This window comes from Motacilla alba, chromosome 14, assembly GCF_015832195.1.
Source record: "Motacilla alba alba isolate MOTALB_02 chromosome 14, Motacilla_alba_V1.0_pri, whole genome shotgun sequence".
NCBI lineage: Eukaryota > Metazoa > Chordata > Aves > Passeriformes > Motacillidae > Motacilla > Motacilla alba.
In genome coordinates, this window is record NC_052029.1 from 7,617,417 (window position 1) to 7,643,542 (window position 26,126).

The window sequence follows — 26,126 nt, forward strand, 5'->3', positions numbered from 1 at the left end:
TATGGCAAGCAAAACAAGCCATATTAATTTTAGAAAAAAAATGAAAGCTATTTCCATCACCACTTTTTTACTAACTTCAAACAGATGGCTTAACATAAAATGAGAAAGAAGTGGGAATGTTTGCAGCACAGAACCAAAGCAGCATTTAAAATCCAACTCATCTTTTTAAGGTAATCACATAACAGGTGCTGTGAGGGATTTTACTCATTCATTTATTTAAAAACATTCACAACTACTGAAAAATGAAATTACAGAGTGGTGATTACAGGGTTTGTGGTGCTGCTCTGGGAAGGTTTTATAAACCACCTGTTCCTCCTTTCAAAGAGGAATATTCATTATTTCCAAGAGGGATATTTATTACATTGTTTATGAAGAATTTCCCAGTAAGTTTTTTAGGTAGTTACTTTAAAATTGTTTAGTGAACGAGTACTCTGTAAGGTCAAGTGATTGCTTATCTGCAACAGGCCTGACATTTATCCCAGCCGACTCCACTTAATGGTTCTGTTGAGTGAGAATATGTCACAAAACAAAGACCAAACCCCCCCCCAAAAAAGAGAAAGTCAGGAACGGCTCATCCAGGTCTTTACTTTTGTCCATGAAGCTGTGAGATGACAAAACAGTTCAGTTTAGTTGAATTTTTCTGTTAAGATTCTGCATTTCAAAACACTCCAGTGAAAGAAATTTGCCATATTTGTAGCTCCTGAATAATTACCATCCTCAAGCTGGAAAAAGCCATTATCACTCAAAAGTGACTCATTAACTTTATTAATGTTCACATGACCTTATTTGCAGCAATTTAACATCTCAAAGGGAGACACACCGAGGAGGAACACCTGACATCCACCTGCTGGATTTACAACCCTTTCTCCATTTTTTCTCTTCAGCATGATAAATAGCACAGCTCCTCTTCAAAATAAACCCTACACGTGACCCTGCATGGAGAGCAGCAAGAGACACTGCCTGCATCTGCAAACAGCTCAACTGCAGAAACTGGGAAAAGCCTGCATCTCCACAATTTATGGTGTTTCTTCAGTCCTCACTAAACCCCAGCTCTCTGTTCTGTCTCAATAATTAAATCTAACATGACACATTAGCAAGTTAAGTATTCTAAGGCAGGTTGGTTTGTTTTTTGTTTTTTCTTTTTTTCCCCCCCCACAGGTCTTGAGACAAGGACAAGAGTTATGCTTGCTTGAAAATTTTATTGACAACTGTTTGGTCCCAACACACAAAACAGCACTTGAGCCACAAAAGAAAGTGTCCAAACAAAGTAGACAGCTAAGAAAAGAAGTCTTTCTTCTCTCTCCCATTCCAAGGAAAAAAATAGTGCATAAATTGAGGGCTTCAGTGACATTTTTTTCTTTTAAACAAACATGAATTTGAAGTAGTACATTTATTTGCTAAATTAAAGAATTTCATGGTTGCAATGCTTTTAAATCTGTAAGTCACATCATTCATTTAACCCTTTGGATAAAAAAATATATTGCAATTCAATTAGCTATTTTGTTACACTATGAACACAACTTCTCAAAAGTATTATTCTATTACTTTCAAACAGCAATTTCAGCAGAATCACACATGAATCCAGGTAAGATATGCTGACCTCCATATGTGGTATAACCACCACATCACTTGGATAAACACCATATTTTCCTCTGAAGCAAAAACCAGGTTTTCTTTAGTACTCCAAATGACTTGTAGCTGCATCTCATGAAAATACTATTTCAGGCTGATCTCTTCTCCAATGCATGCTCTTCTGAAACAAAGATCTGGACTGACCACTGTCAACCTTATCAAAGTTAAGGTGAAAGCAGATTTTCTTGCATTTAACTCACTAAAAACATTCCAAGAAAGCTTACTTTTAAATTTCTTCTTCTATAGCAGTATGTCTGTAGAGGTTTACTGTGGACTCAAAATACTGTGCCATAATGCTCAGAAAAACTTCCCAGTGTTTCTCTGCACTTACAATGGCTATAAACTCACTACTGGTAATACTTGCCTAAATATAAAAGATTTTATAACAAAATCTAACTAGTAAAATTCTGTCCATAGCCATTGTTCAGTGGCATTTCCTGCTGCTGGCTGAAAAATTAGAGCCTGTGTTCCATCCCTTGCCTATTACAATAGAATCCATCTAAAAAAAATACTCAGTTGGCCAGTGGAAAACTTCTAGTATAGGTTCTTTCAATACTACAAGCATTTATTTGCTGCCTGGCAAATACAACCCATTGTAAATGCCATGGTTACCCAGAATGGGTAGAAAGTCTCACACACTGGACAGTTCTGCTAACTAGAGTTAAGGTCATCCACTGACTTAGCCTCTCCCAAAGCTGGCCCTTGCAAAAGCCAGCACAAGATACCACGAATTCCAAAAGCTGCCAACACTAGGAGTGAGTCTTAGAATAAAAACAGACACAGCTAAAAGACAGCACATCAAAGGAGCTTCCCATTTACTGAACATGCTTAAAAGTAGAAAACAAGGTTAAGCAGAACAACCTTAGCATTTCCACATGTAGCTAGAACTTTCCTTACAGGTGGAAATAGCATCAATGCCTTCCATCACCAGCCGTATTAATAAAGACCTGCTCCATTATCTGTAATTTATGCATTAGATGCATATTTCAGAATCTTCCTAACTTCATTTCTAGACACAATGAAAATGTGTGTGTCTGTATCTTGCACTCATGACATCAAGACAGTCTTTCCCTTAACCAAACCCATGCCAAACAAACGAAATATGAGGGAAGGGTAAAGCATCAGTGTCCTAGAAAGCTCCTAAATGGAACTGAAAGCTACAGCAAAAACACATTTAAAACAAGTTTCACACAAGACCCACAGGCTCCTACAGACATCTTTAGACAAGCATTTCCAATGCAGTTACAAGTCACCTGACAGGTCAGAGAACAAGTTTCCCCTCTGGAGGACAATCAGCTCCCCTCACTCTGGTCATCCCAGGTCAGCGAGTTAAAATTTCTCAACAGGCTTTTGAAAGACAAATCATGCATTTCATTAATACTGTCTGAAACAATACCAGTAAGCAACAGCCTATAGAATACAATATGCTACATGTATGATTACATCACCAACAAGGCTTCAAGAAAATAAAATCTGTTCCGTGTTTGTTGAATTAAGATTTTGCTTTTACTGAACACATTTATGAAAAACTGTAAAATTTAAGAATAATTTAACAAATGCCAGATTTTTTTTCAAAATAATAGAAAAAAATCTGCTCTGCTAACAGCTGTGTTCAGTGTAAAAGGAACAAAATTCTCACAGAATACATTAAATACAAATTAATTCCTCTAGGTTTTCCATTAAAATACACATGGGCTAGCAAACAGCTTTACTTTGTGCACAGTCCATAGGTATTTGTCCTTCACACTAAAAAGAAAGAGTTAAAGCTTGGTTACAGGTGCGAGTGAGAAGTTTGCTGCCAATTTGACCTTGTTTTTGTGTTGCTTTTTGGCTGGGCTGTCCGTTGCTTCTTTGTTTACTTGGGTTTCAGAGGACTGACAGGGAGGCACTGAAGCATTCTCTGCGGTGTCAGACACCACAGAACCAGAGATCAGCTTTTCTTCAGCTGTGGTAACAATTGTCTGTTTTTCTTCTTCTGTTAAAATCATTATCTCTAAAATAAATAAGACAACTCAATTTGCTGATGATCTGGGGTTTTTTTTAATAATATTTCTCTGCTGTTAGGCAATAAAATACTCAGAATTCATCAGCCTGATTTGTATCACCAAACGGAGACAAACTTACCTGGGAGGGGTGCAGGGCGTTCCTCAAACTGAATGAGGTCTGCAGACTCAAGAACCACGGGATCAGGTCTCAGTTGGGGGGATGGCAGGCAGGAAGGGACTGGCTCACACAGGAGATCAACAGGAGATGTGTTTGTGAGGCAAAGAAGTTCTTGCTCTGTTTGATTAGAAACTACAAAAATAAGGGAACATCTTTCAGAGCATCTGTAAGCTGAGAAGGTGTCACTACTGCCACAGGTAAATGTAAAGTCTCCAGATGCAAAATCTGAGGATTTCAGAACTATGTTCTGTTTGAAATACTAACATTAACCTAATTTAATTCATGCTAACTAATCTCAGATTCGTTTGCTGTATCAAGAGCATCTGAATAAATTCTCATCAGAATACAGGAGACACTGCAAGCAGAAGCTGCTGCTGACCCCCTTTTCTCATGTGCATAGACTTCAATTTCCACCAAATTCACCAATACTGCTTCCCTGGGAAGCAGTACCTACAAGCTCCCTCCATATACATATACACACACACACACATATATACATATATTTATAGACTAGCAGCTCAGAACACAAGCTTAACCACAAACTCAGAAGTTCAACAAGTTTTTAAGCCAAAATGCATATTTACACAAGTTCAGATATACCAACTCACCTTTCCCCATGTTGCTTAAATTATTCTGCTTATTTCCCCTAAGACAATAAATTCCTTATATAAACCAACTTTGATTACCATTGCTAGGCCCTCCTAGATTTAGTTCCATTGAGGAAGTGGATCCTTGGGTCTCCATATTATGTCCATTATTATCAGCAGGTTGATTTCCATGATCATCTACATGATCAGCAGGGGGAAAACTAGGTGAGCTAAAACGAGCTGCAAAAAGGCAAGTTCATTTGGTTAGTTAACTCAAGCTGCCTCTTAAAAAATAGAAAAGAAAACTAAGATATTGCTCAAAATTGAAATGGCTTACTTTTCATATCATTCTTCAGGACTACAATTCTCTTATGGCCATGTCCTTTAATCCAGACCACCTGTTAAGAAGGAAGCAGGGTTGAACATCAGCACTTGCTCACTGCCTTTCATCCAGCTTTGCACTGACATGACTTCCAACAGTAAACTAAAGCACATTGCTAAGTTGTACTACACTACTCAAGTAAAGGCTCAAATAATTGATACCAAAGGAAACTATAGTGCCAGAAAATATACTAAATAATTATGAATGAAACTAAATCTTTAAAACATGGAACTGAAAAAATTCCTTTTTGTCACTCTTTAGAAAGATTGGCTTACTTAAAGGAAATGCTGTAGCCACCAACTATGTCACAGAATTTTCCCAGAGCATGTAAGATATGTGGATGACAAGAACATGGGACTTCTGACAAGGTCCCAGAATTCACTCCCAAACCCAATAATGCACTCTGATCAAAATGAAGGTTCAGTACTGTACAACCATTCATTCACACAGACAGAAAATCAATTCTCTTACTTAGAGATGCCAGGGATGTTTACAGCCTTACTAGGAACAGTTGTTAAGCAAAATTTCACCAAAACATGTGTGCTGGTTCAGTTTCTTCTCTAGATTTCTCAGAAGTGTATTAAAAATACAACTGGTATAAGCTTCTCTGAAGAAGGTAATTATTCCAGTAAGTCACCACAACTAACAGAAACTGTGGTTGTGTAACTACTTTTAATCCATACAGAAATCTCTATGTAACTGTGCAAAACGGAGTTCTTCACACCTGTGGAATTGCTCCCAAGAGCTCTTCTAAATTATTGCATCCATATGCTTTAGGCTGCAGCACTTCTCCTGTGTATTTGCTGTATGCTACTGGGAACTCGTGAAGAAAAATTTGCTGATAATGGTAGGTGTGAAGTAAGGACCTCACATTCTTTGCAAAAACATACAGATTTGTAAGCTTGACATATTCTTCTGCTGCACCATTGGTAAAAACCTAGCAGAAAAAGAAAAAAGGAGAAAGAATTAAGAGCACACACTTCCACAGCCTCTAGGCACAATGACTTTTCAAACATATTAGAAAGGCAAGAGCTTACACACCTCAACCAAGTAAGGCAGACTCTTCAGGAGTTCAGTTAAGGTCATAAATCCATATTCACATGGATTAAGTGAAGTACTGTGGACTGTTTCATAATGTTGCTTAAGCTGCTCTACTGAGAGCAAGGATGTTCCATCCCAGGACATCAGCAAGACCAGCAACTGGGCAGTCAGAGTCCGCAGAGATTTTCTATTTATCAGCTGAATTTGCTTGCCAGATTCTGTGTCAACCACCTGGAAAAATTAATTGGGAAAGAAGTTAGGGACACAGAAGAGACTGAATTAAAAATAAGTTCTATAGCTGGGGCTTATTTGAGCATCTGATATTTCCCTAGTGAAAGACACACAAAATCAAGCACCCTATTACAAGTAAATATTTACTTTAAATATACAAAATCTGAACATCTGTGCAGCAGTTTCTGTCCATTCTGTAGGTATGATTTTACTCTGTTACAAGCCAGCTGGTCCTGACTGAGCTCCAGCCTAACACCAGCTGCTAAGTCAACAAAACTGGAGCAACTAAACCAATGTGCCCACATCTGTGTAACTGCAACCTCTCTTTTCCACCGGCATAGAAGACCACCTATGTATTTATGTTCAGAGTCAGACTCAAGCCACAGCTAAAAAAGAAAAAAGTAGAGGAATTGAAAGCATTAGAAGACTGAAAACTACTACAGTTAGCAGAAAACTTCTTCACAGATAGAAGTCAGGTGGGGAAAAAACCAATTTGTACTGTTAAAATAAGTACTAGAATAGAATCTATCACTTATCATTTCTTAAATAAACGTGAGTATTCCCAGAGAATGCTGCAAGGTTACAAAGGAGCAAAGAGAACATCATAAGAATATAGAAACTACATTTAAAACCCTTTTGGAATTTCCCCTTCCTGACTTAAGGCTGTACTCCAGAAACAACATTTCATTACAGGTACTGAGCCATGTCCTGTGAGGTGGAAAACTCCTTAACACAACCTTCCTCACGTTCCAGAGTGTCAGAACCAGGACATGCCTCTGACTGCCCTGGATGGCTTGAGATCCTGGCAGGGGGCTCAGAGACCCTGGCACAGAGTCAGACACCTGTGCCTTTGACTTCAACCCATGGAAAAAATTACCAACTTTGTGTGAAGATTTACAAGCCACAAGAGTTTGAGTAGAGTGATAGTTAATTTGTCACAGGGTGAAAAAGTAGAATTTCGGAGATTTAGAATGGGGGCTCAAGAGGCAATATGGAGGAATCTGGGCGTCGGGAATCTTCCTTCTTCTTGCCCTCCATCTTCTGCTGTGATGGTGACACTTTTGGATTGGTTTAGAGTAGAGACAGACTGTCTAACATAGGTGATAGGTACTGGAAAATTATTGTAAATAAAGTACATGTAGTTCTTAGTATAAAAAATAACACCACCCCAAGGGCAGTCAGTATGCCACAAACTGACCTGCCAGACAGACCTCAGTGGGTCAGACAAAGAACGTATTTGATAAGAGACAATAAACAACCTTGAAAAGCAGAGCCAACGAATCTCGACCTTTTCTTCGGTCACGGGGCAGGGAAAAAAGGACTTGCTAACACCTCAGGAGTCATCACAAGCACAGAATCCCGTCACAGAGGGACAGCAGCCAGGCCAAAGGGTTACCTTCACAACGTGGCAGAGTTTCTGCATGAGGGCCGGCACGGAGCTGACGTCGAAGTCGTGCAGGCGCAGGGCGTAGCCGAAGGTCCTGCTGTACTCGGGCAGCAGGTCAGCCAGCAGCAGGGCATTGTCCTTCTGAGCCCGCAGCAGCTTCACCAACTGCGCCGCCACCGCCTTCACCTGCTCCACCTCTGTCAGCGCCAGAATCTTCTCCTCCCCACACTCCAGCACCTACAGAACACAAGCGACACTTTGCTGAGGTGACCGATGCAGTCTGGGCGAGCTAAGTGTAAGCTGCAGCTCCAACTCAGGGCCTGCAGGCAGGGATTTGCTGTGCACCAGGACTCAGCCACTCAAAAGCTGTTTGTACAGCAAGCAAAACCATGTAACATCTGAAATATAACAGGACAAGCAGAGAAATTGTTTACTTTTTTAAAGCAAATTGAACACAATTATAATAAAACTTAGCTCCAATTTTGAGGCACTGAATTTTGTTTGAATTTGTGAACAAACAGCCTCCTGAAAGTGCTCAAAACCATGGACCATTTTACCAAAACAGCATTAAGATTTTCTTAAATACAGCTGTCTAAACATTACAGGTGCAGAGTTTATAACTCACACTAAAGTTTATGAGAAATATAACCCCTGCTGAAACAGTTGTATACATTCCAGAAAAATGCTTTAGCCCAGCTTATGATTTTGAACTTACAAGTAAGACATCTGGTATGGCTTCAAAGAGTTCAAGTAGCTTTGTAAACCCATAGTAAGCGAGTTTGCACTGGCGCCCAAAGTGGTGGTGGTAACAAGGAATAAATTTATTGAAGGGCATTCGAAAATGGGGCTGGTGCCGCAGCAGATCCACCACCTCCTTGGAAAACTGCTTGGTTCTTTCAATTTCCTCCTGGGTACGCTCTAAAATAAAAAAATAAAGCAAGAGCTACATCCCAACGTGCTTATGAAATGCAACAGAATACAACAAGCAAACACAGTGACTGGTTTTCAGCATGTTCAAGTCACTCTTCTTCTACCACTGAGACCTTTACTAGGCTTACATGTTCAAAAGTTCAAAATAGTCAGGTTATCAGGCCTTACGAAGGTTTTTAAATGGCCAAATATGTCAGTGCTTTTTCCTGTATGAAAACAATCCACTGTCTAATCACTCCACAGAAAGCACACCTACATGCAGAAGTTGTAACACTATTTTATGTTTTCTGCCACCTGTTTTCCTGTTCTATTTTAAGTGTTCAGAGAATGACATTCTTGACTTGCTAGAACTTAGCAACTTGGTTATAAAGGTAGAAATACAATTATAAAAAAATCCAAGTCACTCCTACATGTTTGAGTTACTAAAACTTTGGAACAGTCAAAGAACCAGCAGAAGAAACTTTCATGGACATACCTCTTTTAGGAATACAAATCACCATTTCATTGTCTTGCTGTGACAAACAGATGGTTGTATCTGGAATTTCTGATATAATATCAGCCAGTTCACACACTCCATACTCAGTAACATCCCAGTCCTTAGAGAAACACCTGAAAGTTTAAAAAAATTGTGTGTAATATAAGTATTAATTCATGCTGTGGAGGCAAAAAAATACATTTTCTGGCGAGCTGAGAAAGTAAGCCTCAAATCCTAAAAAACATAAGGACAATTTCCAGGATGATATTGGCAATATCATCCTGGGAAACAAAGGGAAACTAGGAATGCATTCTAGCCAGAGAAGTAAGATTTACTGTCATGTGAACAATCAGTGTAACAAAGCTGTACATACCAACCAGTGGTTTTAAGTGCTTTAGGAAACATGTAATTGCGCTGTGTATACAGCTCCAGCTGGCTGCACTTCTACAGAGGATTCTCTGGATTTGCTCAATAGTTACAGCCATACACTCTTTTAAGCAAGAATAGGTCTCAAGAGAAGGCAGAGACCATCTCCTGGAAAACATCTTATTAAGCTTCTCAGTACGTGTAATGTATTGAAATGTGTTTTACTCTTCCCACTTGTCCAACCAAAACCTCTCAGGAGCAAGAACACTTCACAAACATTCTTATTCAACAAGTGGCCAGCGCTGACTGTACATTAAATAGATTCATAAATAACCAATAATGTGTTTTTGCCAAGAGTGGAAATAGGACAGTACACTCCCAAGAAGGAGCTGTTGGCACATGATTAACAACAGCACACATGTAAAGGTAGATTCACAGGTTCACCCTAAGATGCCATGGTTTATTTAAAGCACATAACTATTACTTTCTATCTTCCTATTAAAGAAATCATCAATCTCTGTTCTTAAAAAACCCAAATAAAACCCTACTTTTTATGATGCTAGCACAGAGGGTTCCAGACAGGTATGACTCCCAATTTTTGCCACTGCTAGATCCAGTTAAAGCAGTAAAAGTAACTCCTGGTAGTTAATCTATTCATTTTATATTTCCTTCTGAAGAAAGCCTAAGGTAAGCTTTCCCTTTGCTGCTCATGTTAATGTGCCATGACCTATTTGCTTAAATCCAACGCTGCAGTCATGGCTTCAAAGAGAACTAATGAAATACAATAACCCATTTCCCACCCCAATGAAGTTAAGTGAACCTAAAGTATTAAAGGGAGGAATAAAATATGGCAGAGAGCTTTTAATTTTTGTTTTCATTGGAAGTGTGAACTTCCATATTGCAATGAAAAGGCAATGTAGTTGCCACAGTTTTGTTTTGAGATTTTAAGTGCTGACTCCTCTTGCTCTAGGTATTAAAATCACCATTAATAGACAGACCCTGCACAGTTTCATTAGAGTAACTTACCAGTGATAGGCCTGCAAGAATTCCCTCACAATAACTTGCTTGCTGGCCTGGGACTTGAGCAGCTTCAGTAAATCTTGAGTGAAGCGCTTCACCTGAGCTCTGTGCGTGAGCGTTAACAAGCGTTTGGAACCCATGCCAAGAATCTGAAAGAAAATCAGATCCGGTCACTCACACCCAGCACCCTCAGGAAAAGATATTTAAAAGCCAATATTAATATAGGTAGGCTAGAAAAAGAATATAGTAGAGACAGCATCTGGAATGGCAGCCTCATGAGGCCACCCACTTTCTGTATTAAGAACTATGGCCTTGAGAAATTCAGTACTTCATCCATGCGTGCTACTGCAACTTCTGCACATTTGCACTCGTTATTTAAAAATCCTTCAACCAAGTGCTGTTCAAAGTTGTAAGTGAATGTGACCACAGGGGTTGTGTAATAAGGTTACATGACTTATTTCTCACAGAAATCCCTTCAAGCCACAGGCAACACACCTCAGCCCAACTCATGAGCACTCAGCATTTGTAAGTGTTCTTATGCTGGACACAGCACAGTTAAACTTTTACCCAAGCACCAGCCGTAGGTTAAAAGCAGCTTCAAACTTTATTCCTGAGGTTTCCCCAAAGTTGTTTTGAAAGGGTGGGCATGGAAATAGCATCTCAAAAAAGAACACACCCACCAAAGTTCAGTCAACCAGCTCTTTCAAGGGGCACTAGGTATTGCTCAGCATCTATTCTACAACAGCAACCAGGAATTCAGATGGCTGCAGCCACAATTCCTCAGGTCAGAGTGGCCAGTAGCACATCACTCACCTGCAGCACATGAGGCACTGCCTCCAGCAGCTCCATTAGTTTGGAATAGCCATAGTCAGACACTCTGCATTGCTTGGCAAAGTGGTGATGGTAGGTTGGGATGAATTTGCTGACAGGGATGACACAGGATGGTTGGCTTTTGAGCAGATCTATCACTTCTCGACTGAACTGAATGAGCTGGGGATTACCTACAGGGCTCTTGGAACGCAGAAGCCAAGGATCTACAAACCAAAACGTTGTATTATTATACTTTCCACAAGTACTCTTCCATGAAACACTTAACTTTACTTATGGATTGAAGCATAGGAGAAAAGTATGAACATTCAAGCTGTAAGTTTCTTCTCATAAAAAGTTTCAACAATTATACATGTTTATTTTATTAGCAGAACGTATTAGCTTAAATTTTTAGCATAAATAATTAGTTAAGAGAAAAAGTTTTAAGCAGAAATACCTGCAGTAGGAGGTGGGGGTTTGTTATGTATCCATTTGATAACTTTAATGCCATTTTGGGCAGTGGCAATGTTAACTCCAGGAACACAGGTAATCAGATGTTCTAAGGGAACACCACCTTGGCCTTCTGGCACCATTTCAAGATCATTGAACTCTGACATGTAACAATCAGGAAAACTATGGAGGCAAAAAAAAGCTTCCATTATGCACTAAAATATCATTATAATTGTCATAAAAATAGTATTTAAGACATTTCATGAGTAAGATTTTAACACCTTACTGACAAATTATAGAAATCTTCATAAAACACGTATTTTAAATAAGTGCTGTTTTTGCTAAACAAGATTTTTAGAAGTGATCACCTCACAGTGTATTCATTTGCTCTAAAGGATACCATTTTATGTAAGAACTGAGTTTATATACAACAGGTAATTCCCAAAAAGCTTTAAGTCTTCAACCTATCAGACCTTACTAAAAAGAGAAATTAAAATACTCTACCTTAGTAAAGGCACAGTACCCTCATGTGTCTGTAGAAGACTGTGAACTTGGGGAGCAAATGTCTTCAGAGACAAAACCACAAAAGGAATTCTGTAACTATCTGGATCAAACTCATGTTCACTGTAAAAATAAGAGGTTCAGGTTTTTATGCTTACTCTACACACAGCTTTAACATAATATCTGTGCTCACATAAATATTAAACATTATGCTATATGCACATAATATACTGCTACTAGTGACAACAGCACTTGTAGTACAGTACAACCAACTTTCTTAATTTTTTCCCCGAAACAAATGCAGCTACAGCAAATTTCCAGAAGTAACATTTAGAAGACCATATTTTTATTACCCAATAAAACTTTAAAATTATATTTTAGCAGCACATACCAGGCAGTTAACAATAATCACCTAATAACTGCTCTACTAGCACAACCTGGCAGCTGTTGAATTAAACAAAAAACTTAATACATGGCTTCAAGAAACCTGTAACTCCCTATGAATCACTTAGGAATCACTAAATATAGCTGGAGGACAAAATCTGCAACAATTACATAATGAAATTCAGGTAATAGAAGCCTCTAGTATGTATAACCCTCCTACATAACCAGAGGAATGCAGGGAACCTTCCAGCTCCCATTAAAGAGGTGCTCAATCCTGGCAGCTGTGCTAGAACACACCAACCCATGAGAACTGTCTAGAAAACCCACTGGCCCATCTCACTACTTTCTGTCTTATACTTGTAAACATATGAGGAGTGATTAGAGCACATCATGAGCACACACACCTTGACTTTAATATACTGGCTCACTATAAATGCTGTTCAAATATTTGAAATATTTATAGTATTTTATACACAGCTTACATAAAGTCTTTATTCAGGCAATGCTGCTTACAAACAGGCTCGTGATATTCCAGCTCTTCAAATATTATTGGGCTGCAGTTTGCTGAGGAGCCATCGTGGGACTGTGAGGATCCCAAGGGGCTCTGCCTGGCTTGGCTGCTGGGCAGGAGGCACACGAGCCTGCCACTTCCCTGGTCACGGATGGCCACGGTGTCCGTGAGTTTGTACAAGTCCGAGACAATCAACTTACGGCCAAACCTGAGGGAGACATTGAAATAAAGGCACTTTATAAAGGCAATGCTGTCATCTGCCTTTTTTGTTTAATAAACAGGAATATGCTAGAAACTATTAGATGCAAAACGTTAAGGTAACTAACCTATTCAATCAATGCAGAAGAATTGAGTAAAATCCTGAAAGTAGAACCCTCTAAAAAAGGCCAGTTTTGCCATAATTGCCTCTGGGTACAAAGTATGCTGCGGCATCTAAGAGCAAGAATGGGTAATTCTCCATTCTGCTACTCTAAGTCACTGCAAACAATCATACATGATCAGATTCTTTTTTTAGAAGCATTGAAAAGGAAACCACCAGGAACTTACTTTTTTTCATAGATTTCTATGAATTTGAACACAGGCAAGCAACAAGCAGGTGCATCCTGCAGAATGGACATTGCTTCTGAGCTGTAAGAGAGGTTTTACAGCATTAGCACAAAATTAATTTGCTGTTATTAGACTCCAGTCTAAATTAGCAAGGTATTTACAGATGCAGTTTATGAACTATACATAAAACAGGATAAAGTGTGTTCCCTTCCATTCCAGCACTATAAAAGTTGTCATTTTAGATCAGGGAGCACAAGTAGTAACATTTCTGCTAATTCATCAGGTCATGTCTCTGAAGGAGTTGCAGATTTCAGAAGTGATGCTAAAATCTGAGCACCTATAAAATGCAATAAAACTGCAGCATTAGAAGTTACCAGTCTGGTCCTTACATTACAAACTTTGAAGAGGGAAGAATGAAATAAAGCTGTAAATTATACAATGGCAAGTAGCACATAATTGTAGAATAGTTACATTCTGTGAATAAATGATGGCAACTTCTTTCCTAATGCTTTCATTCAGTAAGAAAAAAACCAAATACTTGTATTCTCACTAGTGTAGCACTTTGAAGTTGTATCACATTCCAGGTAGCAATGAAATGCTGTTGGTGTTTTCAACCGTGTACCCATCCTCAAAAGCTAAATTCATACACACTTTCTTGGAAGAAAGAAGAAATAAAGATGCCCAGAATAATCTTAACCCAGCTGCACAAATTAAATTAATGGTATATCAGTACTATGCAAGAATAGTAGCACAGCTATTAAACCCTTTTAAATAGGGATGCAGAATCTCCAGATGGAACTTAGAATATAAGCAGTGCAGAAATGCTAAACTAAAATGAGCCGAGTTGTATTTAACACATTCATCAGGTCACACAACAGATTTTACTTTACTTCCCAATTATCCCTTTAAGCAGTATTTTAAATCATCTCTCAGCTACTAATACATGCTAGGACAATTAAGAAGATGCCAAAGTGCTTATTACCTAAGTAGAGAGAGTGATTTACTAGCAGCTCCCGTTGCTAATGAGACCTGGATCCTCTTACTGCCAATTTTGTATCTGTGCAGACTGTTGACAGCACCGATGGCTTCTTGCAGATTCTCCATCTGAACCATAGCCTTCAGCTGGTAGTCTGTGTGGGGACTGAGCTCCACACTTTTTACCTGAGAGGAAGAAAACACCTCATACATTTACACCAAAACATTAACCCAAGGCAAGTCACCACTAGAGCAGTCTTGCTTTGGCCAAGAGCCAACAACAAAAGGGAAGGGAGTGTGATGAACCACAGCCATTGGGGCAATGCAAACAAGAGCCAGGCACAGCGACCCTGGACTAAGGCAAGCCCATGGTATTTCATTAACATAAGCATCATCTTTCAGTGTAAAGATTATGCCAGAAAAATGTCATCCACGCATCAGACAGAAATAGGACCACTGACCTCACCTTCCATAATTGCTTTTTACCAATTTGCACTTCCCCTGCCTTTGATCACTTCTGACACAAAACAGTTTTTACTGTGATTTTTAAGCTGACATTAGGAATTCAGCTCCACAGCTTAAAAAGGTTATCCTGTTAAAGCTTAAGTCTCATCCCCACATACTAATGAGCCACTTAGTAAGAATTTTATACAACAAACTTCAGAATACCAGATCTATGAAGACCACACACAAATTAAAAACCTAGTACAAGTGGTTATCTGGTCTTTTTAAAGAAAAAAACCTCCCACAATCTATCCTTTTAACAAGGTTTAAAAGTCCTGCTCCAATGCCTTTCTCTTTCTGCTCACCTGAACCTAAACCACAACCCCATAATACATAACCAGGAACTATTTAAAAACAGATTTAATAAAAGAATTTGAGCCTTTACCTTGCCATGTCTTGAGAAGATTTCTTGTAAATTTTGCTGCAACTCTTTTCTGGACAATCTGTAATCTATGTTGCTGATCTGAATGTCTGCACCATTTGCAAAGGGATCAGGGCAGTCTGTACCACTGGTATGATTCACTATATTGAATGTGAGTGGAGATGATCTATTTGAAAGGTTGGGAGACATACTCCTGGGTAAAATGAAAATATTTATGAGCTGAAGGAACTGCACAATTCCAATATACACATCTCAAAATCAGATAACAGACACAGGTCAAGCACATAAATACAGCACTTCAAAGGGATTTTCCCAGTACACATGCGCAGGCAAAACAAATACCAGCACAAGCAAATGAGCTGTAAATAATCAAAGTATAAACTGATGAAGTCTCACTTCCCCTCCCAAGACAGACAGACACTTACCGAGATGACCAGCAACTCTGAGACATGAGTAATGGACTGAGTTGTCTTGAGGCCGTCAGCTTACTGAAAGCAGAGGGATAGCTGACCTGAAATACAGTTTCATCTTTATCTTTTTTATCTACAGGGGAACTGGTAATGCTCCTGGAAGCAGAGGTCTCTTTTCTATTTACAAATATATATAAGAAAAAGAAAAAACATCATGTTGCAGAATTTACATTAAAAAAATACATTACTAACATCTACATCTTTTTTTATTCTTAAACATACTTCTGACTATTTTTGGAGGATGATTCTCCTGCTCCCATTTTTTTGGTTGCCAGAGACACGGAAATTGCTGCATTAGAGTTACTCTGAGGAGAAGGAATTTGTTCTCTCAAATGTTCTTGCTGGTTTTCAGTATTTCTACTGGCGTTCTTTGATTCAAGGCGGCACAGCTCCTATGTGAAACAGATAAAAAAGGTCAGCATAAAAGCACCACTCATCCCTTGCCACAGGCCTTCTTTCTGATGGAAGGCTAGATGACTGACCATTTTCTCTTTAATAGTGTTTTCACTGGTATTTCATAACAAGGAATTTTTGATTTTCTGTGGTGGAAGACAGAGTGCTAATTAGTTAAAACGTTTTGCTACACTATAGGTCTACCCCTACTTCCCCTTAGAACAAGCAAAATGGATCACTCTAGATGCTACCCATCACCAGTGCAAAAGTCAAAAGTGGCTAGAATTTGAGAGCAAGTACCAGCAGTATTTCCAAACTGACAAAAACTTGGCAGGGAGGCAAGTTTTGGCAACCACCCTCACAATAACTGTCTGCTTCCCAAGGAGATGAACACAGGTCTCATTCAGCAATGTCACCACACATTACAGTTATTCATTTATTAGGACTGACAAGTTAAAGCAGTAAAAGAAGCAATCCTCAGAACACAAGGAAAAACAAGAATAGGGAACAAGGCAGAACAACAATACCTGTAAACTTTTGACATTTGTGGGTTTGATGACAGATCCATGAATCTGGAATCCCCTCCCAGCAGAGCCTTTGGTACCAGCAGACTGATCATTCGAGTCTTTGTTGAGGAGGCACAGCTTCGTGTTCTTGTTAATTTTTTTGGGAGACTTGACCTTGTCAGTTCCCACAAAGCTGGAGCTTTTTGTTTCATTGAGTTCTTTGTTTTTGGGAGTGAAAGACACTACAATCCTATTTCCAAAAACATCCTCATTTTCCATTCGCTTCCGCGCCCGTTCCGCGCTCTCCTGGTTTAAGAAGCGGAGAATCGCGCTGCTCCCAGAAATGCTCAGCACCTTCCCTCCACAGTTGTCTGACAAACGCCGCAGGCGATTGCTGACACTTTTGCTGTCTCTGTTTGTTGGCAGATTATAGACATATAACAGTGTATGACAAGCCTGTTAGAAGGGAGGAAGATTTTAATTTGATTATGCCAGAACACCCTCTGGTTCAAAACCAGTAGTTCTAACACTGCTTCTGGTGACCGTGTCCTCCTCCCACCACCCCCATGCCATCAGCAAGTCATTCCTGTTACAGCACTCAATTTGTCTGAAAAACTCTCATACCAGGATAGATCCTCAAACTTCATCTCAAATATAATTTGAAGTCAGAATTGACTACAGAGTCCCTATCAATTCTCCAGATGAAAAAGCACCATTGTTAACTATCCAATAACCTATATATTCAATATATGCATGTGAAAGCATAGGTCAGGAAGTTGTTTCAAGAAAGAAAAAGTCCTAAGTGCTGTACAAAGACACTACAACAGACCCAGAGGGAATCACCAAAGAAGGCAAAAACACAAGAAAAGACACAATCACTTTAGAATGCATCACTAAGATGTCTTAATGCACAACTAAGTTCTTACCCAAACTTTCTGCAAGGGAAATAAATCATGTAAGATACACTATCCGGTAAAATATTTATTGGTAAGAATGTGCCTTTACTATTTCACTTTTTAGTTAACTACTTTCTCATTTAGTATTTCACTCTTCCTGCCTGAAAGCAGAAAGCAAACATTCACATGGTAGTAAATGACATACAGACAGTGGCCAAATACACAGGAGACATTTCCCATCATAATTAACACACACGTAATTTCAGCCTGCTCTCTTCCTAAATTACAACAAAAACTGCAATTTGACACTCAGGAATGTCTGCTGCATCAAGAATTAAAATCTTTACCGGCATTTTCAGTGGTAACCTTGGTGGCAAGTCTGAAATAAATTCTTCAAAACAAATAAGTTCATGGGCATGATGTAAGAGTGCTTCTGAAGCTTGGTTTTTATGTACTAAAATGATTCGGAAACCATGTCGATGTCTCAGGTCACTCAGTTCCAAAGCAAAGTTCACATCCGCTGGAGGGGGAAAAATGAAGTAGGCAAGGAAACACTTGAAAAATCTAAAACATGTAATTGAAGAAAAAATCCCACAAATCTCACTCAACAGGTTCTATTTCTCAATGGAAATTTCCAATGAAAAAGCACTAACAGCTACAAGGCTTCTCAGCCATTATTTAAATCAGCAGCTCACAGTCAGTCTCAAGACAAGGGCTTCCATTTACCAGCAGCTTGTAGCAATTCATCAGCAGGGCATTGGACTGGTACTGGGTATTTCTATAGCAAACATTTGTTTAGCTTTAGGGAGAAACCCAAGGCCAACACATGGCAATTCAATAGCTGAGTGGATTGCAGATTTCACTGTATAATATAGAATATGCTGCTATGAGAATTAAAAACATACATTTTGCTCAGACCACATATACAGCTCTGAGTTTTAATTTACAAGCTTCCTGCTGAAGCTAACTTTAGACAGTAGTTACACACATACCTACTGACACTCAAAAAGGCATCAAATCATAACAGTGACTGAACTGAGCCAAGTTCTCATCTTACTGTCCCCTGCTTTTCCTTTGCTGCCACTGACATTAAGAATTCCTCAACAGTTCAGTTAAAGCTGAAACACCACCCTTGGAAATCAAAATAGTGCCTTATGCAGAAATACTATGGAAGAGAGGAACTGAAGGCAGCACTGCAGCTGAGTACCACAAACACTTACTTGACACAAGAACCACAGTGGCAGGTGCAGTGTGTGTATCAGCAAATCTCCTCAGACTCTGCCTGAGTTTGTCATCAGCAGCATTCTTGGCTGTAGCATTGATGTGTGCAACAGTCACCTGTGGAAATACATAAATACACTCTGAAGAAAAGCTTCAATGTGAATTGTGCTTACTTCAATGGAAATAAAAAAAAATAAAATACAAGCTCTTGCATGCACTTTTAATTTAGGTAAATTAATGCACACATGCACAGAATGGAATACATAGGGATCAAAAACTGTTCTGTGAGCCCTAAACTTCAACCCTAGCTGTTCAGCAATGTCTTTGGGGTGACTTCTGCTGTTCTGCATTGAGGATCACAACTCATACACCTAAAAACATTCAAAAAAACTGTCAACCTATTAACATAGCTGTAATTTAGAGGGTGGAAATTTCTGACATAGAAACCAGTGCAAAAAGTTATTAAAAATACCAGGAAACAGAATGTATCAATGGAAAATATATGTAGTGTTAAAGGCACTCCAAACAATAGCACTAATCTACAGGTGTCCTTACCAATCAGCACAGGATTCACCAACAAAGTATAAAAGTTAATTTCACAGAATCATAGCTCCTTCAGGTTAATCATTTGATCACAGATTTGAAGGATAACAAAAACTCCACCACCACATTTTACTGGATGAGATAATCTCTTGTGAAAACTAAAACTAAAGCTAAACCAGTTACCCACAGATAACATACTGCAGATTCACTTCTAAAACTATCACAGCAGCAAAACCAAAAGAAATCAGTATTAGAGACCCCACCCATAAACTGAAAATGCACTAAACCCACGGAAGCAAACAAAGCTTTAATCAATGTGAATCAGTCTTGGCACACTCAAAGTACACAAATTCTCAAGCAAGAACACCAAGCTGGTGCTGGTTGGATACCTGGCAGTTGTTTAGCTCCTGAATAACTTCTTTGTTTTCTTTACTGATGTCACACACACAGATGAATTCTGCCTCTCTGTGACCTTTGAAAAACTTCTCCCGAATCCTCTGCACAACTGCCACAGCTGAACGGCCAGAGGGAACTGAGCAGTTTTCAATATCCCAGAAGACTCCAATGGGGGGCAAGTTTTCCAGAACTTGGCCTGTTACTGCAACTTCTGGGGACCCTGCGCAGGCATAAGAACACAGCTCATTTTTGTCTGCAAATACTGAAAACATGAAACTTAGCATAGTAAAATCTTTGCACATGGGAAGTTTTATGAACAACAGTCCCAGGAATACAAGTTCAGTTTTACTTTCTTAAGGAATCCAACAAACCATCAGTCTTAAACAAAAATTTACTCACTGTCAGATTAGGATAAAGATCCAAGACAACTTTGACTTTACTTTTAAGCTCTTAAACAATCAAGTAATGTATTTGAAAAAAATTGCCAAATGCCACAAAAAACTGTCTGAAGTTGTGTAACACTTGGTGGTGTATCAGTAACAGAAGCAAAACATGGAAGCTGTTCAAATTTACATTGTGGATTAGATAAGAAATCTAAACAAAACTGGATGAGATGACCAGTACCATTATGGTGATTAGAGAAAATCAAGGCAATACAGAACTAACAAAGTATCCTACAGCTCAGCAGAGTGAGCTATAGAATTTTTGCTACTGCAGGCTAAGCTGGTGTTTCAGCACTCTGAAAATATATTTAAATTTGAACTAACAGTATGTAACCATTCCATCCCCACAAAACAACTTGAAAAGAAACATGAGGAACAACACAGAATCCTCACAGTTCAAAAACAAGGTACAAATTAATGTTACCTGAGAACTTAAAATAAGGCACACCTGACAATCAAATTTGTTTGTGAGTATGTTGGTTGGGTACCCAAAAGATTCACAGGAATGGCATTTGGTAAAAGACACTGGATTGATGTGTCTCACCTTAAAACTCTGAATTTCTTAATATTCTGTGACTTTAAAGTTTGTAACTTTTATACTAGATATGATTTTGTAATTGAAGCAGTACTAACATTGCAGAAAGATCAAGCAATTATTTCACACAGTATTTTCCTCTTAAGAACACTTGAGAATTATAAATGTCACACCTTTACTGCATATGGAGTGACAACAGACACTAGACTATGAAAATGCTTTTCAAATATGGCTGAAGATAATTTCATTATACATCATCAGAACAAAACAGCTTCCAAGTCAGCACAGTTTCTTTTTCTAGTTCTTAAAACAGTAAAATCAATAATAGTAAAACTAAAACTCTATGTAAACAATACAGTAAATTGGCTAAGAAGTCAAAACATGTAAAATCAAGTAATGAGTTTTCAAAACAGAGACAAGGTTTTTTTTACTGCTTAGTTTTCTATAACTTTATAGAAGTTTCCAGATAATAGTGCAATTTAAGAGAATTCTTGCTGTGCAACAGTATCTAAAAGGAGAACATCCACTAAATGGAAGTTTCAAACAAATGTGGTTTACCATATTTCTGTGGTGATTTGCCAAGGCTGCTTGCCAGTATCAAACTCTTCTCATTTCCTGTTCCTTTGGTTCCACAGCCATTACAGATTGGGATAGGAACAGGTGCAGTCTGTGCACTTGGAGGAGGAATATTTGGCCAGATTTTAGCAGCATCAACTAGGCTGTTTCTGGTTGGCTGTTGGGACAATTTTTCAGAATACATGTTCATTTAGTACACAATATTAACACATGCTATTCCATGCTACAAACACTTGGTTTCCCTGCTGCAGCAAAAGCCAGTTCAGATGTGCTTTACAAAGCTAATTAACAACATTATGATGGCATGAAGGAAGCTTCTATCCCAGCATATTCAGCTTCAGATTTCCAAATTCCAAGGAAAGATTCTACTAAACTCAACGTATCAAGACATGCCACCTTTAAGTAGTACTAATTTGTATCCTTTAAAAAAAAAACCAACAAAAATCAGAGACCTAGTATACAAAACCTACACATGGAGAGTAGAAGGTGTGATAACTCCAAATATATTGAATTGACCCTTTAGTTCATTAAAATGAACTAAATATAACTCACTTTTATATGGGAAACTTAAATTTAGAAGTTTAAGTAACAGATATTGCAAAGTTGAGTATATTATTTCACTAGAAATTCCTAGTAATATTCAAGCACAGTTCTAACAAGTTCTGAATTTTACTAAATTGGTGCTAAAGTATAAATTATGAATTTGGGAAGACTGAACTAAGACCTATCAAACCAAACCAAGACCAGAATATCCTTGTAGCATAAGATGTATTGCCTGACTTACAAATGGCTCTTTATTGATCAGCTGCCCAAGGGTACATCTTAACTGCTTGTTAGCCTTTTCTCAGAGTCCCTACCATGGAACAGTTTAATTGGAGCTGTAAAGAAGAGATGACTTGATTTGAAAGAAGTTAAAACTCCACTCAAGTGCATTACAGATCCCCTGCAGACTGAACATTGTGACAGCTCTTTTGTCTTCCCATTGCACTGAATGTTACCTCAGGAAAGAGCTCAGCTTCAAAAAGGCTGTGTGCACATTTGTACCGTGCATCACCAACCAGGGGGATGTGAGCTGCACCCACGGCAGCTGGTGTTTTGCTCAAGCTACACACTTTTGACACGAACCACACAGCAGAGTAAGGAAGGAGAAAGGGGGGGTGTACAAACCTTGCTCAAGCAGTCAGTGCAGTAGTGAGAGCCCTTCAGACACACGGGGGGCACCACGTTTAGGTGCAGAGGGTTGGCGCACACGCGTGGCGGCAGCTCCGGCTGTGCAACGTGCTCGTCCAAGTGCCCCGCAGCCCCAGTGGTGAACTCGGGACAGGGGAAATAGCCAGAGGATGGGCAGCTCGGCAGGGCTGGGAACTGATGCAGCTTGTGCACGTTACCGTGGCAGGGCTGGAAATGGAGTTTTCCACAACAGGCCAGATGCTGACAGGAAGATACACTGTTTTCTACACACATACCAGAGAACTCACTGGAAATTCCTGCCAAATTGCTTCTAGCTGGAGGGTTCTTCAGCGAAGATGCAGACTGATAAGCAAATCCTGACCCTACTTGACAAGTTATCGTCCCAGTGCTTTTTGAGTCTAATATTGTGCCAGGGTGAATCAGGTTCCCACCTCCACCACCACCACAATGCATTTGTGGAGTGCAAGAAGAGTCAGAGCCATGAGCACAGCAGCTTACTTTGGGGCCAGGGGAAAGCTGTAGCTGCTGTTGCTGAAGAGGATGAACATCGGGAAGCGGCACTGCTGGAAACAATTTAGAGCCGGCATGAGGAGATGAAGCATCCTTCAATTCTACAGCAGCTTTCTTGTTCTCCATGTAATCTTTCTGGAAAATGAAAGCTCAGTTACATTCAGGTACATGAATAAAACAATTTTATAGGGTGAGAAGCAGGTATTTTTAGGCTATTGTGATTTTAAAGTGCTATCTTTATGACTACTATTTCCTTACTGACTGAACATGTAAAATGTTAAAGAGAACCATGCCAGTTACATGTGCCAGCCCTAGGTACACTGGTATCAGTGGACTTTGGAAGCGACAAACCCAAAGAGCTATAAACCAAACAGCAAGGAGTCCACAAAACAGAATCAGAAAAGCAGAAAACTGTTAGGCTAAGGCTGAGAGAACTGCTTCACAAGCTGCAGATCCATAAGTCATCATATTTTAGTTTGAATAAAGATTAAAATTTTTTATTAAATTTATTAAACTAATATATTAAAAGAATATGACTTAAAAATTAGAAATTATGTCAAGCAGGTAATATAGCAGAGGGCAAAGAAGGCTACAGTCTCACAACAACTAAGTGGGTTTTGTCTACTCTGATTTAAGATATCAACATCTACAGACAAAAGCACAGACAAAAATAGAAAGATTTTTAAAATGCCAGCAGTGGAAACCAAGCAAGGATAAAAGAAGCACAGAATAGTCAAGGTCAGTAGAGGTAACCTGGACAGAACATAGCTACAAAATTTCTGAACAACTTTTATTTTTCAAATTGAATTTAATGCATTTTCCTACTACACATGAATGAATAATTAATTACTCATTCCTCTCTACTTGATGCTATATCTCATGAAGATAAACGCAGCCAAAAATCTGTCTGGAACTGATTTATATACTAAATTCCAGATTTTATGGCAGCTTCCTTCCTAACCCTCAACACATGAAAACAGCAACATGCTCATCCATTTCTCCCGTGTCTTTACTTAGTCAGATTAAATGTGTCTGAAGAGTTTTCCTTAACAGTTGGAGCTCACTTGAGCAAGTACCTAACTGTGTTGTACTACTCCTTCTAATCCACAGCCCTTTGCGTCTTAAATGCATGGAATTATGTACATTAAAGGAACATTTAAAGAAACAGAAACAAGGGAAAAGTAAGACCTTGTGAAGAACAGTATCCACAATTGCTGTAGCTACTACATAATAATAATTCAGAGAGCTAAACAGATGAATGGGAAGCATGACCTCTCCACCTCACTCTTCAGCAACAGCTCGGCAGAGCTCCCCAGAAGCTCCTCACACACCTTTTGGGCAGCCAGCTGCATTACCCCATGTGGAGAGCAAAGCCTAACAAGCAAAGCAGCTTGTCCCTTCTCACCCACACTGCTGTGAGAGCTGCGAACAGAAACCAAGGCCCCAAATCCCCAGGCAGGTTTTGTACTCACCTTGGCAGCTGCTGCCTCCTGCTCCTTCCCTCCCCACCCCCTTTGGTCAGTAACTGCACTGGAGTCAGGCACCCAGCCCCTCTGCACTGGGAGCCCAAGCACCCTCCCAGGGCAGGCAGAAATTACCGTTTTTGCACTACAAGGCAAAGCCTTCTCAGCAGCAGAAAAGCAATTAGAAAGTTTCCAGAGCCATGGCTTAGCATCATTCTCTTGTCTCTGAAGCCATCCCAACGATCTATTGCAGAGGTTCTCCGTCCTGTTTCCTTCCATCATACAGCCAAACAAAAAGGTTCAACATCCTTTCATCCCCCCTTCCTTTCATTCTTCCCACCTGCTAAGAGGAGAAAACAAAAAGCACGCTTTAAATAACCTTTAAAGCAAGACAGAGAAAAATCAGGGTGGTCTTAGGAATTCCACTACTGCTCTGCCAGCGAACCTGCATTAATTATGTTAAATTTAATTATGCCTATGCCTTTTTAACACAGGAATGCTCCTCGAGACTCACAGCACAGAGGAATCAGCCTGAGGAGAAACACCTTGAAGTCCATGGCATTAGCTGGAGTCACACAGCTGCTGACATGAAACAGTACCCCCAGACTTCCAGTGCACCCTCCTAGACAGCAGATCCAGGGGGCAGGAAGAGCTCAACTGCACAACAGGTGCAACTGAACTCAGCTGAAACAACTGAGCTGTCTATTCAATGTTTTTCCACTGGCTAAGAACACCTATGCACAACATACCTGTATTAAGCACACAGAATTTAGCATTTAAACAGAGCTTCAAATTATTAAAATAACTTACAAGCACTTCTGCTAAACCTCAAGCTGCCCTACTGCACATCAATGTAGCTTTAGAGAACCACAAAGCAACATAAAGCCCAGTACCAGAAAAACAACGGTTAGCAATGAAGCCTTCTTACCCTCCAACTCTGTGCTGCATCCATTAGACCACCCTCCTTCAGGTTCTTTAGTATTTAACGTTAAACACAATCACCACAGAACACATTACATGGCACTACATTTACCTCTGCGGTGTTTTTAACCTCGAAAGAAGTTTTACTTTTTCTTTTAAGCAGAAATATTTATTCACGCGAATCCTAGCTATCCAAAATGTATGCCGCCTACAATAGCAAGTTCATCAAGTTTTACAACTCTAGAGTACGTTACTTTTGCATGCGTTTGATAGCAGCGCTTTATTCGGAATTAAAACGATAACTGAAAACAGTAAGCGTGACATTATTATCCACACACGCCCGCGCTTTGCCCTCTCTGTCCCGAGGCTCCCGGGGCGCTCCCAGCCCGTCCCTCCCCAGCCGCCCCACCGGCCCCAGGGCGCTGCGGGGCTCCGGCCGCCCCGGGCCCAGGCGGCCGCAGCTCCGGCCGCAGGACGGGCCGGGCCGTGTCGTGCGGGGGCGGCCCTCGGCCGCCGCAGCAGCCCCGCGCTGCCGGGGCCCCGGCCGTGCCCCCCCGGCCGCCTCACCTGCGCCGGCCCCGCCGCCCCGCGCCCGCCGCCGCCGCGGCCCCTCCGGCCCTTTGTTGTCCTCCCTCCTCCCGCTCCGCTCCTTCTGCCGTCAGGCGCCGCCGCGCGCCGCAAAGCAGCGCGCTGCCGCAAAGCCGGCTGTCGTAACGCCCCGCGCCCGCCTCCTTTAAAGCGGCGGCCGTGAGGCGGGACCGGAGCGGGGCCAGAGGGGTGAAACACAC

The 26,126-nt window shown here is 40.0% G+C and overlaps 1 protein-coding gene across 3 annotated transcripts; it reads right to left on the bottom strand.

Moving 5' to 3' along the window:
- Positions 1-735: 735 nt before the first annotated feature.
- On the bottom strand, positions 736-26,041 carry MARF1 (meiosis regulator and mRNA stability factor 1). 3 transcript variants are annotated; one of them, XM_038151840.1, is made up of 27 exons: positions 25,906-26,041; positions 24,553-24,760; positions 22,421-23,089; positions 21,236-21,410; positions 19,693-19,919; positions 18,760-18,877; positions 17,887-18,059; positions 16,665-17,099; positions 15,967-16,136; positions 15,700-15,861; positions 15,278-15,467; positions 14,396-14,574; positions 13,414-13,494; positions 12,839-13,075; positions 11,976-12,095; positions 11,479-11,654; positions 11,028-11,248; positions 10,221-10,363; positions 8,829-8,962; positions 8,139-8,341; positions 7,433-7,660; positions 5,806-6,036; positions 5,489-5,701; positions 4,720-4,780; positions 4,482-4,622; positions 3,757-3,927; positions 736-3,625 (listed from the first exon to the last, which is right to left on the bottom strand). In XM_038151840.1, the coding sequence occupies exons 2-27, from the start codon at positions 24,697-24,699 to the stop codon at positions 3,393-3,395; spliced, it is 5,238 nt and encodes a 1,745-aa protein (XP_038007768.1). In that variant the 5' UTR covers positions 24,700-24,760; positions 25,906-26,041; the 3' UTR covers positions 736-3,392. The 3 variants fall into 3 exon arrangements, with proteins under 3 accessions (XP_038007768.1, XP_038007770.1, XP_038007769.1); XM_038151841.1 differs by having other exon boundaries at positions 3,393-3,625; positions 24,553-24,757; positions 25,906-26,022; XM_038151842.1 differs by lacking the exon at positions 25,906-26,041 and having other exon boundaries at positions 22,421-23,085; positions 24,553-24,690.
- Positions 26,042-26,126: the final 85 nt, after the last annotated feature.

What these genes read in the sequence shown, in the direction of transcription:
- MARF1 (XM_038151840.1), bottom strand. Translation starts at nt 24,699, where the DNA reads ATGATGGAAGGAAACAGGACGGAGAACCTCTGCAATAGATCGTTGGGA. An exon ending in AGGAGCTAAACAACTGCCAG is followed by an intron (nt 18,878 to 19,692) that starts GTATCCAACCAG and finishes GTATTTCCACAG; the next exon opens with GTGACTGTTGCACACATCAA. An exon ending in TCTAGGAGGGCCTAGCAATG is followed by an intron (nt 3,928 to 4,481) that starts GTAATCAAAGTT and finishes TTATTTTTGTAG; the next exon opens with TTTCTAATCAAACAGAGCAA.